This window comes from Lontra canadensis, unplaced genomic scaffold (genome assembly GCF_010015895.1).
Source record: "Lontra canadensis isolate GAN:19392208 unplaced genomic scaffold, GSC_riverotter_1.0 scaffold41, whole genome shotgun sequence".
Lineage (NCBI taxonomy): Eukaryota > Metazoa > Chordata > Mammalia > Carnivora > Mustelidae > Lontra > Lontra canadensis.
In genome coordinates this window covers 77,852-94,029 of record NW_022631035.1, presented here as the reverse complement: position 1 = coordinate 94,029, position 16,178 = coordinate 77,852, and the positions used below count along the sequence as shown (strand labels likewise).

The window sequence follows — 16,178 nt, the reverse complement described above, 5'->3', positions numbered from 1 at the left end:
TGCTAGGAGAGGGGTCTCAGCGCTAGATTTTGCACACAGGGGGCATCTGGCAGTGTCTGGAGACAGTATGGGTTGCCAAACCTGTGTGTGGGGCGGGGTTGGGGGAGGTGGTGATGACATCTAGAACATAGTGGCCAGGATGCTGCTAAAATCCTACAATGCACCAGATGTCCCCAGGGGGAATCCAGCGTGAGGCTTGTGAAGCGGGTACTAGCCAATCGGGGGTGGGGCTGGTGAGGACCAGCAGGCAGAGCTCCGCCACGAGCTGCGGCCCAGAGCCCTCTGTGGAGGGGGTACTCCAGAGTCCACGGTGCACTCAACAGTGAGTTGGTCCCATCACCAGCTGCAGCTGGGCCTCCCCTGCCCCGTGGGTCGCAGAGCAGGACCAAGTCTGAACCTCTGCAAAGCACTCTCCGATTCTGCGTGGGTTTGGATGCCAGGAACATCCCGGATGGGACACGGGTCACACAGTAGCGGCAAGGCCAGGAGCCGCCACCACAGCCCAGCGGCCATTCCCGGCTCAGTCCGCACGACGGGGTCACAGCACCGCGGCTGAGGACGGATCGGCGGGCCGGGCGCCGGCTCGGGTCTGCGGGCACTTGGGGTCCCGGTCCCGCATCGCACCGGCCGGGACGCGCTGGCGCCCCGCCCTTCTCCGGCCGGGGCGTCTCGCGGATCCTTCTCCAGGTCCCTCGAGCCGCCTCACCTCTCGGCGGAGCCGCCCCCCGGCCCCCGGCCGGGCACTCGGGGCTCGAGCGCGCACTCGGGGCGGAGTTCCGGCGCGCGGGGCGGGCCCGGGGCGGGCCCGGGGCGGGGGCGGGGGGGCGGAGCGGCCGGCGGACCCGCCCCCCAGCTGAGCCGGGACCAGGACGGCGGACTCGCCTACTTCAGAGGCTCGGGTGGCGGTGGCGGCGGCGGGGCGCGGCGCTCTTTGCTCGACTGCGGCGGCTGCAGCGGCTGCAGCGGCTCGGGTGGCCCCGGCTACGGCCGGGATGGGCGGGCGGCCGCGCCGGGTGCGCGGGGGGCGCACGACGTGACTCACCGGGACTTGCAGCCCCGCCCGCCCTCCCGGCCGCGCCGGGCTGAGGGTCTGCTCCGTGGGCGCGGACGCGGGGTCGGCGGCGGAGCCGGAGCCGGAGCGGGAGCATGCGGGGCGCGGCGCGGGCGGCCCGGGGGCGCGCCGGGCAGCTGTGGCCGCGGCCCCCCGCCCCGGGCCCTGGCCCGCCGCCGCCGCCGTTGCCGCTGCTGCTGCTGCTGGCCGCACTGCTGGGCGGCGCGGGCGCGCAGTACTCGAGCGACCTGTGCAGCTGGAAGGGGAGGTGAGTCCGCGCGGCGAGACCCCGGCCCGGGTCCACCGCCCTCCCTTCGCGTGCGCTCCCCTCCCGGGCCCGCCGACCGTGCGGGGGCGCGGCCCGGGCGGGGACTCGGGCGCCCGCTCTCCGGGCTGAGTCCCGTCCCCGTCGCCCCCGCCCCCGCCCCCGGGTCTAGAACAAAAGAGCCCGCGGCGTCCGGGTGCCCCGGCCTTGAGGACGCCCAGGGGGAGGTGCGCCCGCCGCGCCGCGGGGTCGGTCCCGACCCGGCAGCCCACTCGTCCCGCGCCGACCCCGCACGGGCGGGGGCCGGTCCTCCGGCCCTTCCCGGCTCTGCCCGCGGCGAGGACTTGCGCGCCCCGGGCGGGAGGAGCCGGGCCTGCGCTCAGGGCCGAGCGGGAAGGGCCGGCGGGTCCGCGGGAGGGAGCGGGGGGCTCGGGTGGACAGAGCCGGGCCTGGCGCTGACCGCGGCGGGGACCACGCCTGTGCGTGCGGAGACCCGCGGGCAGACACCTGTGCGCGGGCGGAGTGCTGGCCCCGCCGGGCGCCCCCCGCCCTGTCCCCGCCCGGGACCCGGTGAAGGTCAGGCCGCCCTTGGCAGCGCGCGCGCTGGGCTCGGCGACCCCCCCACCCCCCGCCCCATGCCCCTCCACTGTGGCAGCCGAGGACTTTTTTTTAAACTGAAGTGTGACAAGCAGAAAGGAGTGCAAGTCACAAGTGTGCGCGGGCGGGGCTCCTGAGGGCACAGCTCCTGGGGTGAGAAACCGCCATCCGCCGAGGGCGCCCTCAGCCCCGCGGCAGGCAGCTCGCAGCTGGAAAACCGAGTTTCGTGCGGGTGAAGGAGTTTGCAGAGGGCGATGAGCATCTCCTTCTCCGAAACTGCGGGCCGGGTCTGCCGGTGGCTCTCCGCGTGGGGTTGTTCCATGGAGCAGGGCCTCTACGCGAGCCCCTTGGCCTTGACGTCTGATGGGAAGCCTCCCGCAGGCTCACACCTCATGCTGGAGGGTATCACGGGGTTATTCTGAGTGAAGACAGTTTTTCCGAGAAGGCTGGGGTTGTGCCAGTGTGCTGGGCTCTGTGTCAGCAGGGCAGCCGCTGGTCATCTTGGGTACTTACAGACCCAGGTCTCTGTGGATGCTGGCAAGTCCCCTGCTCCTTTCCACCCCTCCTACAGCCAGGGTCCTGGGCTGCGGAGGCTGGGCCTTGTGGTGGCCTTCCTCCCCACCACACCAACTCCCTGCACACGCCAGAGCAGGGATGGAGGAGCTGAGACTGGGGCCACGAGCTTGGAGCTCTGGGGGAGGGTTGGCCTGGAGAATGCTGGCGCCAGCCCTGAGCTGGCCGGGAGCCTCCGACTCTGACACACTCTTCCAGGGCTGCCCTTTCCCCCACGCTGGTAATTAAACTCCCTGTTTTGCAGCTTCTGCTGGATGAATCAGTGCACCCCCAAACTGAGGTCTAGGGTGTCCTCCTTCCGCAGATCAGAAACAGACCTGGTCCCACCTTGGGAGCCTGGGTTTCCAGAGGGGCTGACATCCTCTCAGGCTCTGACCAGCGCTCCCTCGAAGACCCCTCCGATCCCCAGGACAGGCGTCCCCTTCCAGGCATAAAGTCCTGAGGGCCAGCTAGCTCCTGGACCCAGCAGGTGTCTGTATCCTCTTCTCTACCTGGAAAAGCAGGGGCACTTGCCTGCCACCCTTCTGTCTCCATCATTGCTGACATACCCCTGGTTCTGGACTCCCTCCAGCTATCCTCACTCAGCCCAAAGGCAGAGTCCGGCAGGGGCTGCCACAGTCGGAGCTGGAGAGAAGACAGGGCCAGGCCACACTCCTGGAACATAAGGCCCCCTTTGCATTATCATTGCTTCCCCAGTGATCAATATGCCTCGCCGGTCAGCTGATAGATCCTTGCTGTGGGAATCCGAGCGTGCTGATCTGCCTGCTGACCCCCAGAACATTTATGACTTTTTATGAGCTGTTCTAAGGACAGCACAGGGTGGTGCGAGTCCCGATATGCTGGGTGGATTCTGATCCCCAGATAGGAAGGGAGTTTCTGTTTATGACACTGGCTGCGCACATTTGACAGGCTGAAATGCGTTTCTGGGTGTTTCCAAGCAATGAAGCAGGAGGTTGTGCAATCCCCGTCCCGTGAGCAGGGGCAGACAGCACCCTGATCTTTATTAGGCTGTGGTCGTAAAGGTGGACCACGAACTTTCCCACCACCATCGGCAAGGGTGTGGGTCCCTCACACCTGGCCTCATTCTCCTGCTGGGTGGGGAAATGAAAGCTAACTCCAGTTCTAGTTTCTCCCTCCATCTGAACGCTCCTCCTGACTTGTAAACAGGAGACCACCTCTTACTCCTGGTGCCTCCGGTGGTCCGGGTTGTGGGTGTGAGGGGTGTGGGCCCTGCTGCCCCCACACTGGCCTCTCCAGAAAGTCTGTATCAATTTGGAATTTGCTGTCCTTTCCATGATGGTGCCCCTTAGGTGTGTCCACCTGGGGAGTGACACTTGCAGACTCCTTTTTTTGGGAACGGTGTGTGAACCCAGTTTAGATAATCCTGGCAGCAGTCTGTGTCCTCAGCTCCCTGCAGCCCTAGGGTTATGCTCGTCCACACATATGGCTAGAGCCGCGTTCCCCCCTGGGGCCGGCCAGAGCCACATACACATACTTTTTAGCTTCACCCATCCCATCAGAAACCAGTTACTTTATTTTTGTCTGATAGGCGTGCTCTGAGGCTCACAGGTGCCAGCATCAGTGATGTCACAGATAGGGCACATTTTCGCTCCTCCAGCAATTTTGCAGAAACAGACATTTTTTCAGGTTTGCTGTGGTGCTGGAAACTTAGAGCCAGACAGACTCTGAGCCCTTGACTTCATTAAAGACCCGTTGGGGTCCCAGGCCGAGAGACTGGTGGGTCTGCTGGATGGGGTCAATGTCTCGCATCGCACACGCTGCTCGCCTTCGTGTGAACACCCGTGTCGAGTGCCTGGTCATGTCTGTGCTTCAAGAGAGCATGAGGGGAGAGGCAGAGCAGAGTCCCATGCTGGCGGTGGACTCTGGGGCGGGTGTAGACCCTTCCCTGGGGCCAGTGAAGACATTAGTTGAAGGGTGAAGTTCTCTGTCCACTTCTTGCTGTTCCTGGCCCTCTTTTAGTAGAGGGACTTAGGAATAAATAGGGCCATGTGCACCACACAAGATGTCCAGGGTGATATGTGCAGGCTGGGGATGGCAGCCCAGCCCCCCGACTCAGGTCCGCCTCTCCCTGGGGAGCCATGGTTGGTCACCTGTCCCCACAAGTGTCCCTTCTGCCCCTGCCCAAGATGTGGGTGGGGGGTGGACCTCCCGGTATCCCCCTCCACTGTTTGGATTAAGTGACTCGGTGAGAGGGATCCGAAGCCTCTGGTATGGGCTTTCCTTTCCCTTGAGCCCCAGGGCCCCTCCCCCCACAGAGAGGGAAGTGAAGACTTGGACAGGATGGTTTTTATAGGAGAGAGCTTTAAGGATTGGTGTTTGGGCATGGGGCAAGTGTCCAGCTGCCTCTTGAGGCTGGAGACAGGAGAGGAGGCACACTATGATAAAGTTCGTTTTGGCTGCATAAGAGCAGAGCTGATTATAGTCATCTGTGTCAACCACTCACCATTTAGTCTAATTTTTTCACACAGCACTATAATTATGCTCGTCTGCACATATGTGTCAGATGAGCTTATATGAGTTTTACTTGACTATAATTTGTAAGTCTGTTCTGTGTGTGCGGCCCTGGTAGGCGTCTGAGGCTGAGCTGGCTGCTAGTGACCCAGGGCCTTGTGGGGGCAGGGAGTGGGGTTAGGAGGGGGGTCACCTCCTTGACACCTCCCTCTGATGTGGTCTGCAGGATGACTGTGCAGCCCCAGCCTGCAGCTGGCCGTTGTATGAAAAGTGAGGTTTTTTGGAGCCCAGGGCGTGAGTCACCAACAGTAAATGCAAACCATATGTTACGTGTTTTCTCCTCTGTAGAAATGGTTTCTGGTAACTCACTCAGGCCAGAGCACTGAATATAGCATTGTTTATTATACACAAAAATCCTAAGAATGTGGGTGAACCTGTCTGAGATCTGATCAGAACCAAATTTCGTGTAATAAAACACTCGGTTGAAGTCACTGGTTGAGTTCCAAGGCTGCTTGGTGGCTATGACGTAACCATCGGCACAAGCTGACATTCACATTAAAATTTGGAGTAGAGGAAGCTTTAACATTTTTGAGGGTTTCAATTTCTTGAAAACATAAGGTAATGACTTTACTCCCGACCTGTTTCACCAAGAGTGTAGCACACTTCATATTTTCCTATTTAATGTTTATTGGGAGTGAGGTGAACGTGGCACTCAGAGCTTCTCCTTGGGAAGATGAACGGTCCACTCACTGTTTGTGTCTCTCTCCCTGTGGCTTCTGCACGCAGTCCCCGTGGTGTCTGTCCCCCGGGGAGGACCCTCCCCTTACCTTTGTTTCTGGCTTTCATGCTGTTCGAGTTTGGTTTTATTTATTTTATTTTTAAGATTTTATTTATTTATTTGATAGACAGAGATCACAAGTAGGCAGAGAGGCAGGCAGGGAGAGAGGAGGAAGCAGGCTCCCCGCTGAGCAGAGAGCCCGACGCGGGGCTCGATCCCAGGACCCTGAGATCATGACCTGAGCTGAGGGCAGAGGCTTAACCCACTGAGCCACACAGGTGCCCCACGAGTTTGTTTTTAAAAAATAAAGTTGGCAGGGCGCCTGGGTGGCTCAGTGGGTTAAGCAACTGCCTTCAGCTCAGGTCATGGTCCCAGAGTCCTGGGATCGAGTCCCACGTCGGGCTCCCAGCTCTATGGGCAGTCTGCTTCTCCCTCTGACCTCCCCTCTCATGCTCTCTCTCACTCTAAATAAATAAATAAATAAAAATCTTAAAAAAAAATACAGTTGGCAGTGTGGGGTCTTCAGGGCTTATTTTTTTTTAATTTAATTTAATTTTTTAAAAGATTTTATTTATTTATTTGACAGACAGAGATCACAAGTAGGCAGAGAAGCAGGCAGAGAGAGAGGAGGAAGCAGGCTCCCCACCGAGCAGAGAGCCCAATGCGGGGCTCGATCCCGGGACGCTGAGACAATGACCTGAGCTGAAGGCAGAGGCTTTAACCCACTGAGCCACCCAGGTGCCCCTTCAGGGTTTATTTTTAAATTTTATTTGTTTGGAGGCACCTGGGGGGCTCAGCCGGTGATGCATCTGCCTTCAGCTCAGGTCATGGTCCCAGAGTCCTGGGATGGAGCCCCTGTGTCGGGCTCCCTGCTCTGCAGGGAGTCTGCTTCTCCCTCTGCGGCTCCCCCCGCTTGTGCTCTCTCTCTCTCACCTGCTCACTCTCTTTGTCAAATACAGAAAATCTAAGAGCAGGGCAATGGGCGGTGGCTCCATCCCAGGACCCTGAGATCTTGACCTGAGCCGAGGGCCGAATCAAGAACCGAGGGCGCCCCCCGGGGGACCCAAGGTTTGCAGATGAAAGCGCTATCGAGCCTTCACTGTAGGGAACACACAAACATGTCTGTCTGGAAGGTGCTGAAGACGAAACTCACCAACAGCCTCCAATCCCCAGGGGCTTACATCACTCACTGGGGCGAGCAAACCGGCCCCTTGTTCTCACACTCGGAGGGAATCTGCTGTCCTTCCCAGCCCTCCGTAGGTCACCGGGAACTTGGGTTGGTGGTAGGGTCCTGTGTCCTTGTCATGTCCCAGAAGTTCTACCTCCGTGGTCCTTGCCTCCACGGTGCAGGGAACCCCAAGGACACAGGCTCCCGGTGCCCCCCTGAAGGTTGGCACACCCAGGTGCCGAGGTGTGAGACACATGTGGCCTCTACCACCGCGGCCCGTCTTGCAGCGACTCTCTGGGGCGGGCCTGCTAGAGGGGCCTGGCCGCAGGACCATGTGCAACCCCTCCCCAGACCGGTGGGCTGGACATAGGGGGCGGCCGCCTGCATGTGGGTGGGGGCTGCTCGGCCGCCTGGGCCGGCGGAGGCCACACGTGCGTGCTGACACTTGTCCCCCCCCCTCCCCCAGCGGACTGACGCACGAGGCCCACAGGAAGGAGGTGGAGCAGGTGTACCTGCGCTGCGCCGCGGGCTCCGTGGAGTGGGTGTACCCGACAGGGGCGCTCATTGTCAACGTGCGGCCCAACACCTTCCCGCCCTCGCGCCTCCTGACGCTGTGCATCAAGCCCCTCAAAGGCTCCTCTGGGGCCAACATTTATTTGGAGAAAACTGGAGAACTGAAGCTGCTGGTCCGGGATGGGGACCGCGGGCCTGGCCGGGTGAGCTGCTTTGGCTTCGAGCACGGTGGGCTCTTCGTGGAGGCCGCGCCCCAGCAGGACATCAGCAGGAGGACCACGGGCTTCCAGTACGAGCTGACCAGCCGGCCCGCAGGCTCGGACCTGCACACTCCGTCAGGTGGGTGGCGTGCTCTGGTGGTGGGGTGGGAGGGGCTCCAGGACAGCCTCGGGGCGCCCGCAGACAGCCCATGGGTGGAGGGGTGTTGGGCGCACGGTGCCCCGTTAGTTCTCAGGAACTGCGGCTGAGCCATGGCCGCGGGTGGGTAAGACCACGGTCCCGGCTCCCTGCCGTGCTCGGCTTCTGTGCCGTGGGGGCCGTAACAGGCAAGGGTGCCCTGGCGTTTCTCCTGACGTATGGATTAGCTGAGTGTTTTTGATGTCAGGCCCCCAACTTGGCGAGTTCTGGGTGGGAGCCAAGACTGGTTCACGCTCCAGGATAATGCAGGGCCTGCACGGCCTGAACTGGGGAGGGGGCTGGTCCCCACTCTGGGGGCATTTTGTGGGTTATCCCATGTGGAGTGGCGACACGAGCAGCGTGCCAGGAGAGGGGCTGTGGGTAGAGGAACCAGGCAGGGCAGGGACTTGGGAAGCTCTCCAGGCGTAGCTCTGGATGGAGGCTCTCAGCAGCCATGGGGCGGGGGTGTGCACAGGGATACTGAGTTGGTTTTAGGTTTTCCTTTGTTTTTCCCTTTGAGGCAGGCAGCCAGCTTTGCAGGGCCCTGTGTGGAGGGTAGTGTTGGTCTCTGAAAAGTCCCAGAGGCAGAGACCAAAGACAGGTGAGTGGCCCCAGGAGCTCTCGCATGGCCTAGGTCTCACCCCTCATGCCCCACCTCGCCCAGCTGCCCGACTGCCTAGGTGCACAAGTCCTTGTCTTTTAGAGGAGCCCAGGCCAAACATCTCGCCCTTGCTTCAAGGCATAGGTGATCTCACGGGCCCCTCGCGTGTGGGGACACCATCCGTGTCAGTTCTGAAGCTGGTCAGCAGCCAGGAGCCTCCCGGCAGTGGGAAGGTGTGAGCAGGTTCCACGGAGGGCATTCCCCAGGAAACCAGCTGGCCCGGGTGATGGTCAGGCAGGGGTGCGGGCCAGGCAAGGGTGCTGCTGGTACCCCACAGTGCACGGGGCAGTTCCAGCAAATGTCAGCAGTGCTCAGGCAGAAACACCTGGTTTGGGGGGTAAGCCATCCCCAGGAAGAGTATAATCTCCACATTTTATTGGAGATAAATAAAAGATTTGAAGTTGGGGAGAGACAGATGTGCTAACAGATGTCCACATTTTATTGTTCTGCACTCTTGGCTCAGATCACTTTCCAAAACTTCAGTCTCTCTCAAAGTAAACTAGTCTCTTAGAGAACATCAGTGTGGGACTTCCAGGTAGGAACACCCCCCGCCCCAGTACCTGACTGCCCAGGTAGGCCCCCCTCCAGTGCCTGACTGCCCAGGTAGGACCCCTCCAGTGCCTGACTGCCCAGGTAGGACCCCTCCAGTGCCTGACTGCCCAGGTAGGACCCTGCTGTACCCCCCCAGATGCTCAACTAGGGCTCAAACTCAGGAAGGTGATGGTAAAAGCTACTGTAAGTCTCAGTACCTGAATGAAATTTTAACCGCAACAGTCTTTCTCTTGATCACCAGCTATAGGGTGGGTGGGAGAGCTGGGAGAGGGGACCCCAGCCTCACCCTGGGGGACCTAGAATAAACTCACAATAAAAACAAAATGTGAAAAAATCCAGTCACTGAATTCGGTGTTTCTGACTAGTGATCGCTGGCTGAGAGGAGGGTGTGTTAGGAACTTGTTAGCACCATGCGGGAGACGGGCAGCAGGGTCTGGGGATGCTGGTGTGTCCCTGCTTCCTGGGGTACTTGCCTTTCATCAGGGATGGGCCCCTAAGCCCTTAATGCTGGAGGAATGGGTACGTAATGTGGAATGTCAGCCATCTGGCCACGGTGACGTCCGCCAGACATGACGGGCTCTCTGCTGGCCGTTTGGCTCTGGGCTCGCTGCGGCACTGACCCTGGTTGCAGCCTCGGGAGACTTTAGGGAGGTGGGAGGGCACCTGTGGCGGGCAGGTGCGCACGAGCCTTCTGGCCAGGCGCCTGGGGGGCCCCGCCCTCTCCCTCCCTGATGAGTCACAGCTTCTAGTTTGTGCTGACTTGAGAAAAGAGAGGCTCCCAGATGAGCCACGTGTGTGGGGCTCCCGGCCCTGGACGTTTCCGCTTGGGAGTGTTTGTAGTGAACGTGGTCACCTAGTGGGCACTCGAGCTGCAAGTCAGCTTCCTGGTATGAACCGAGCAGCTCTGGGAGCCAAGAGGCCAGAATGCAGAGGCAGACCGCTTCTCCAGGCGCAGAGCAAGGGGTGGGCTGTGGGAGGTGATGCCTGCCTGCGGGCTGGGGGACTTGGGACCCAGACACCACCCTGCAGGCAGGGTGGGACTCGCCTCCCCCCACCCTGCCCTAGGCCCTCCTCCTTCTCCGGGGGCCTCACCAGGGCACCCCAGTCATGCTGCTCTGCACAGGTGCTGAAGAAATCTGGCAGGACACAAAAGGTGGGCACGTGGCCAGATCCAGGGCTAAGGGATGAAGCTCTGGGGCCACATCCAGAACATGTGCTGAGGTCTTACAGGGGAACTCAGCCGGGCAGTCTGGGGGCCGTCCTCCCCAGAGTCCAAGCCTCCTTGGGAAAACGGGCACCACCAGGAGCCCCCATTGTCCAGTAGGGTTGGGCAGGATGGCTGAGGACTCTGTCTGGGTCTCGGGGGCAGAGACAGACCTCATTCTCCTTGGTTTGCCTGGGGCAGCCCAGGAGGACGTCCGGTTCCAGGCTGTCGCACGACTTCTCGGGCAGCTGAAGAGCAGGGGCTTGCCGGCTTAGCCGCATCCATCGTTGGGGTTGAGCTCTGGGCTCCATGTGATGCCTGCCCAGAGCAGGCCTCCTTGAGCAGATGAGGTGGGAAGGCGGTGGCGTTTTAGCCCCACAGCCAGAGGGGCGGGTGCCGGCTGTGAATGCACAGCAGTTATGCTCATGGAAACCGGGGAGCCTTGTGATGTGCGGGCAGCCTGGGTCCCCAGTTCCGATGGCCTCATCACTCCTCCCCTGTCGAAACCTGCTCTATTGGATGAGTTAAGGGGTGAGTGATGCCGGGGGTGGGCTAGGTGGGTACAGAGCCCTCCACTGGGGGGGCCTTCCCAGCTCCGAGTTTGGTGGTGGCCCTGATGGGCTGGAATGGGCTGTGGGGAATGAGTAGCAAAGTTCAGAAAAAGTGAAAGAAGCCTCACTATGTCCTGGGGACAGAAAAGGAGAGAGAACCGGACCTTTTTCTATGGGTCACTTTGTTTCCTGCCTGGCTTCTCTGGCCACTGTAATTACTGGATAATTATTTCTCATCTTGCCCATCTCTGGCCTTTTGGGGTGGAAGGGTGTGGCCTCCACCTGTGTCCCCACCAGGAAGAGGGAGCGATGGGAACAGGCGAGGAGGAGAAGCTGGTGTGATTGGAGTTCCCAGGGCACAAGAGATGGGACTTGGGGGCAGCTGACCAGCCCGGGCCAGGGCCCCTGGGGCCATCTCGGGGGACACCAGTGACAGGCTGCCATGACAGTCCAAGGAGGCCCCAGAACCTTACCTGGGCCTCAGCTCACACTGGCCCAGTTCTGGCTGTGTCCCCTTCCACCTGTCATGGGCTGTGCAGAGGCCCAGGTGGGTGTCCTGGGACAGTTTTTGCTTTGGAAATTGCATGTGTCCCTGGGCAGTCCCATCTGCCAGAACAGTAGGTGGCCATCTGTGACCTGTCCTTGGCGAGGGCCCCCCACCGTCCTCCCTGCCTGCACCCTGACCCCCCTCACCTAGGTCCCTGTGGTAGCCCCCGCCTGTCTCCCCGACCCTGTGTTTCCTGTCTTCAGTTCATTTTGTGCGCATTCCGGGGTAATCTCCCTAAGATGTCCATCCTCAGCCACCCCCTCTCCAAGAACTGTAAGCCCAGCTGGGCTGCCCCCCTCCGCCCCATGTGCCCCTGCGAGGAAATGAGATTCGATGTGTCCGAAACCAGCGGCTTCCAGAGCCTTTAGGAGCACGGCTCCGATGCATAATTGTTTCCAGATTGCTTCTCTTGGCGTCCGCAGACTGGATTTTCCAAGACGGTGACCTACGCTTTATAAAACTCGAATTACGAGGCGAGTCTGCAGGGGGACTCTGCTAGTTCAGCTGGGGTGGCACTGGCTGACCGAGGCTTCCAGGGGGAGTCCTACGGCTGGCTGGCCGCCCTCCCCTCGGCTGGGTATCAGCGCACCTACGGTGCCAGGAGCGTGAGCAGGGTGGGCGCACAGGACGGGCTCCTTGGCCGTTTGTGGGGTCCCAGTTCCTGTGTCCACAGAGACCTGGTGACTTGTGCACAGCCAGGCCGGGGATCTGAACCCGGGCTGTGGCCTGGGCCTCTCACTGCCCACGGCTGCCTCTGCGGCCTGAGATGTGTCTCTGGAGTACTCGTGTGGACCCGTGCTTCATGCCCAGCCTTGCTTGGCATACTGTGTGCCGGGCCCCAGCGCCCCTACTGGGGCCCCTCCCTTCTGGGTGACTGCTCCGGGAGGGGTCCCCACAGGCGGGCTGTGGCCACCTCGGGATGGACTGCTGACCCGCCTTTTCCCACCTGCAGGGGCTCCCAGGGCTGGGTCTCTCACCCCTGGGGCACAAACATCCATCCCCACCCAGAGCAGGACGGCGAGGGCCAGTGCTCGGAGACTCACAGAGGCACTGTGCTGCCCGAGGGGCACAGAACCTGCTGGCTCACGCCCTGGGCCCTGGAGGGCCTCTCTGAGCTCCGGCTCCTCGGTGCCTGGCCCTGCCCCTTGCTGCTCATCCAGGTCTGGGTTTGTGAGGGTGACCGGTCCGTGTGTGGACAGGGTTAGCTTTGGCCAGGTCCAGCAAGGGCCAAAGCCACGGATGTTCTGGGGCCTTGTTCCAGCAAGACCTCATGCTAACCTTTCCCCGAGCGGGAGAATTTGTGCCAAACCCAAGGGACTCCGCGTCGGAGTTAGAGGCCTTGAAACGTGCCGTGAAGGCCAGAGTTTGCCTCCTCCCAAGTCCGGGGCTGAGTTAGGAGTGGGGCCATGGTCTCGGGGAGGGTTGCCAGCGTGGGAGGTGCTGCCCCCGCCCAGTCTGTCTGGAGCTTCACCCCATGAGGAAGTGAGGGGGAGGGTGGGGTGTGGGCCAGGATAGGGCCAAAGTTCACAGGGCGAGGCCTGGCTTGGCTGGAGGACACACCTGGGCTGCCGGGTTTGGGGCTTCTATGACGTGGGTCTGCCGTGGACGGCGTTTGCAGGCAGGGGCGTGGTTGGAGGGCCGGCCGTGTCTGGGGGAGGGCTGTGCGGAGGTGGAGTCTCGCTGGCCCGAGAATCCCACAGCATGTGCAGGTGGCAGCGTCCCCCCAAGCTCATAGACCCCTTCCGCAGCCTCAGTGGTCCTCCTAGGCAGTGCCCTGAGCTGCCAATCTTGTCAGCAGACGGCGGCTTGGGGAGCAGGTGATGTGCGAGTGGCCGGTCACAGCATTTTGGGGTGCTGATGTGGAGGCTGGAGTGAAGGCGACTTCCCCTGGGCTGGTGTAGGGCTGCAGCTTCAGACCAGCTCAGGTTGGTTTCCCGTGGGGCAGGGGCAGGCCAAGTGGGGACCAGCACCGAGGCCAGTCGCCCTCAGGGTACGTGCCCTTCACAGCCACATCTGGAGCTGAAGGTGTCTGCTGGGGCAGTCGGCCCCCCACTGCGTGGCTGAGGTTCGGGTTCTCTGTCCCGCCCTGAGCTCAGAGCTCTTACAGGACCTCGCGAGCACGAGCGGAGGCCTTGGTCCCGCAGACCCCACTCCTGACTCTGTTCTCTGCCCGCAGCCCCGTGCCGCCCTTGCGGGGATGCTGAGGTACTGTTGGCTGTCTGCACCAGCGACTTCGGTAAGTGTCCTCGTGCCCCACCACATGTAGGGAGCCCCCCTGGGCCTGGAGGACCTTCCAGAGCTCTTTTCCTGGGCAGGAGAGTGACTCTGTACCCTGTCTGTAAGGCCGGGAGAGGGTCAGGTGGTCACCGAGCATTTTCCTCCAAACACGGATGCTAGCCTCACCTCAGAGCCCTGTTCTCCTCTGGGTCCCCTGCGGATTCTGTAGCGGGAGTTCCTGCCCCTGGGGACCAGGGACCCTGGCGGGGGCGGGGGGCAGGGGCTGAGGTCAGGGACTCCACTGCCCACTTGTGACAGTGGCACCTGCGCTCTCAGGCAGAGGATGGAAGCCGTCTGCTGCGTGTGGTGCTGGGGCCGGACAGGAAGCCAGCCCAGTAGGGCCTGGCTGCGAGCACTCCCAGCCCCAAGGGCACGTATGAGGTCCTGCATAGCCAGGGTTGGGGCTGGGCAGGGTCCTGGGTGAGGGCCGGCTCTGCCTGCCCCTGCCCATCACCTCCTCCCCTCTGAGCTCCACCGCGCTGCCCCACCATGATTCAGAGCCGCTGCAGGTCCCGTGTGCTAACTGGGGTCCCCTGTCTTGTTCCAACTTGAAAGGGTGATGCACGGGTGGTTTCTAGCTCCTGTTTCTCCCACTTACATGGCTGGGGACAAATATCTTTACCTGCGACAGGGTCAGGGACAGCCCCTCCAGGCCTCATGCTTGTGAATTGTTCTTTTTATTGGGGTTTCCGGAGCGCAGGATCCGGGGTCGGCCCTGGCGCAGATGCCCCCGGTGACCCGCTGACCCCCGTGTCCTTGTCTCCGCAGTTGTACGAGGCTCTATCCAGAACGTCACTCATGCCCCAGAGCAGCAGGAGTCCACCATCCACCTGCACGTGAGCCGGCTCTACCGGCAGAAGAGCAGGGTTTTCTGGCCGGCTCCGGAGGGTGGCGGCTGGCAGGGACGTGTGCTCACGCTGCTGGAGTGCGGCGTGCGGCCCGGACGTGGGGATTTCCTCTTCACCGGCCACATGCGCTTCGGGGAGGCCTGGCTTGGCTGTGCCCCGCGTTTCAGGGACTTCCAGAGGCTGTACCGGGACGCTGAGGAGAGGGGCCTGAACCCCTGCGAGATGGGCACGGAGTGACGGGGGCACGGGGTGCTCGGATCGGGGCTCCTGGGGCTCAGGCCGCAGGGGCACACGCCACGAGGTCCCAGCCGAGGGCTCCCTGACTGATGGGAAATGTTGTAAAATGCAAACTAAGTTATTATATTTTTTTTAAAAAAAGAAAAGTCCATAGGAAACAAACTCCAGAGTCTTAAAATGCCTTGTGTGCCATTTCATACCGTTTTTCAAAGCACCTGACGTCCTTGTGCTCGGCTGGTATGCCCGGAGCCCACAGAGGACGCCCCGCGCCGGTTTGCACACCGCCTGCGTACCGATCAGAGTTGTTTCTTGTCACGGAAACTGACGGAGCCAAATACGTATTTCTTGTTTTGTTTTTGCTTTTCAAAGAATGTGCTTTACTGGCCGTGGTCACTTTTGGGCTGCAGGCTGTTTCCATTCCAGAGAATAAAGGCCAGCGTCTGATGGAGCCGTGGTGCGTGGTCCGCAGCCCGGGGCAGGTGTGCGTGGCCCCGGACTGGGGTCAGGGCCTCTCTTGGGGGCAGTTCACCCGAGGGAGCCCTGCAGCCTTGTTGTGGGGTCTGCTGTGGGGTCAGGGCCTGTCCTGGGGGCAGCACACCTGAAGAAGCCCCGCAGCCTTGTTGTGGGGTCTGCTGTGGGGTCAGGGCCTGTCCTAGGGGCAGCACACCTGAAGGAGACCCAGCGGCCCTGTTGCTCCCGGCCCTTCATTCCGGCCCCGACTCTAAGTGAGGCTGTTACTCTCGTGCCTCAGAAAACACCACCGTGCCTCAGCCAGCCCGTGCCTCAGCTCCTCCTTCCACCTCTATCCGGTTTAGCACCGGCCCTCCCGTTCCTGGTAGCCCAGATCCTGCCCTTTGACTGCAGCTTCCCCCAAACGCCCCGGGCCACGGCCAGTCTGGGCAGTGGGGAGCTGGTCGGCACTGGGCGACCTCCACACGCTGGAGGATGAGCAGGTCCCCAGCAGCCGCTGTAACAAACGCCCACAGACTGAGGCTTGGACAGACCAAAGTCGTTCTGGAGGCCAGAGTACAAAAGCAAGGTGCGAGCAGGCCCAGGCTCCCTCTGAAGGCTCTAGGGGAGGGGGAGGTTTCTGGTGGCTGCCGACAGTCCTCGGCCTGTGGAAGCGTGTTTCCGGGCTCTGCCTCCTCCTGCCGTCTGTGCGTCTGTGTCTGAGTCCCTCCTCTCACAGGGACGCCAGTTACAGGGACCGGAGCGGCCTCGTCTTAAGTGATGACACCTGCAAAGACCCTATTTCCAAATAAGTTCAGTCACAGGTTCTAAGAAGATGGGAATTTGGGAGGACACTACTCACCCTCTAGGGGTCACCGGGGTATCAGGTAGTCAGACCTAAGCATCCGCATCTGTGAATCAGCTGACTAAGGGAAGCAGCTGCTGAGACCGGAGGGGGCCCCGGGAGAGGACACTACACAGCCAGGAGCGTACCAGCCGCACCCAAGACTCAGGCATGCTGTGCGGCCACAGGTAGGT

General features: G+C 61.4%; 1 protein-coding gene across 1 annotated transcript; it reads left to right on the top strand.

The window, feature by feature from the left end:
- Positions 1-1,131: 1,131 nt before the first annotated feature.
- Positions 1,132-14,868, top strand: METRNL (meteorin like, glial cell differentiation regulator). The gene is made up of 4 exons (XM_032870305.1): positions 1,132-1,319; positions 7,371-7,756; positions 13,505-13,564; positions 14,374-14,868. The coding sequence occupies exons 1-4, from the start codon at positions 1,147-1,149 to the stop codon at positions 14,688-14,690; spliced, it is 936 nt and encodes a 311-aa protein (XP_032726196.1). The 5' UTR covers positions 1,132-1,146; the 3' UTR covers positions 14,691-14,868.
- Positions 14,869-16,178: the final 1,310 nt, after the last annotated feature.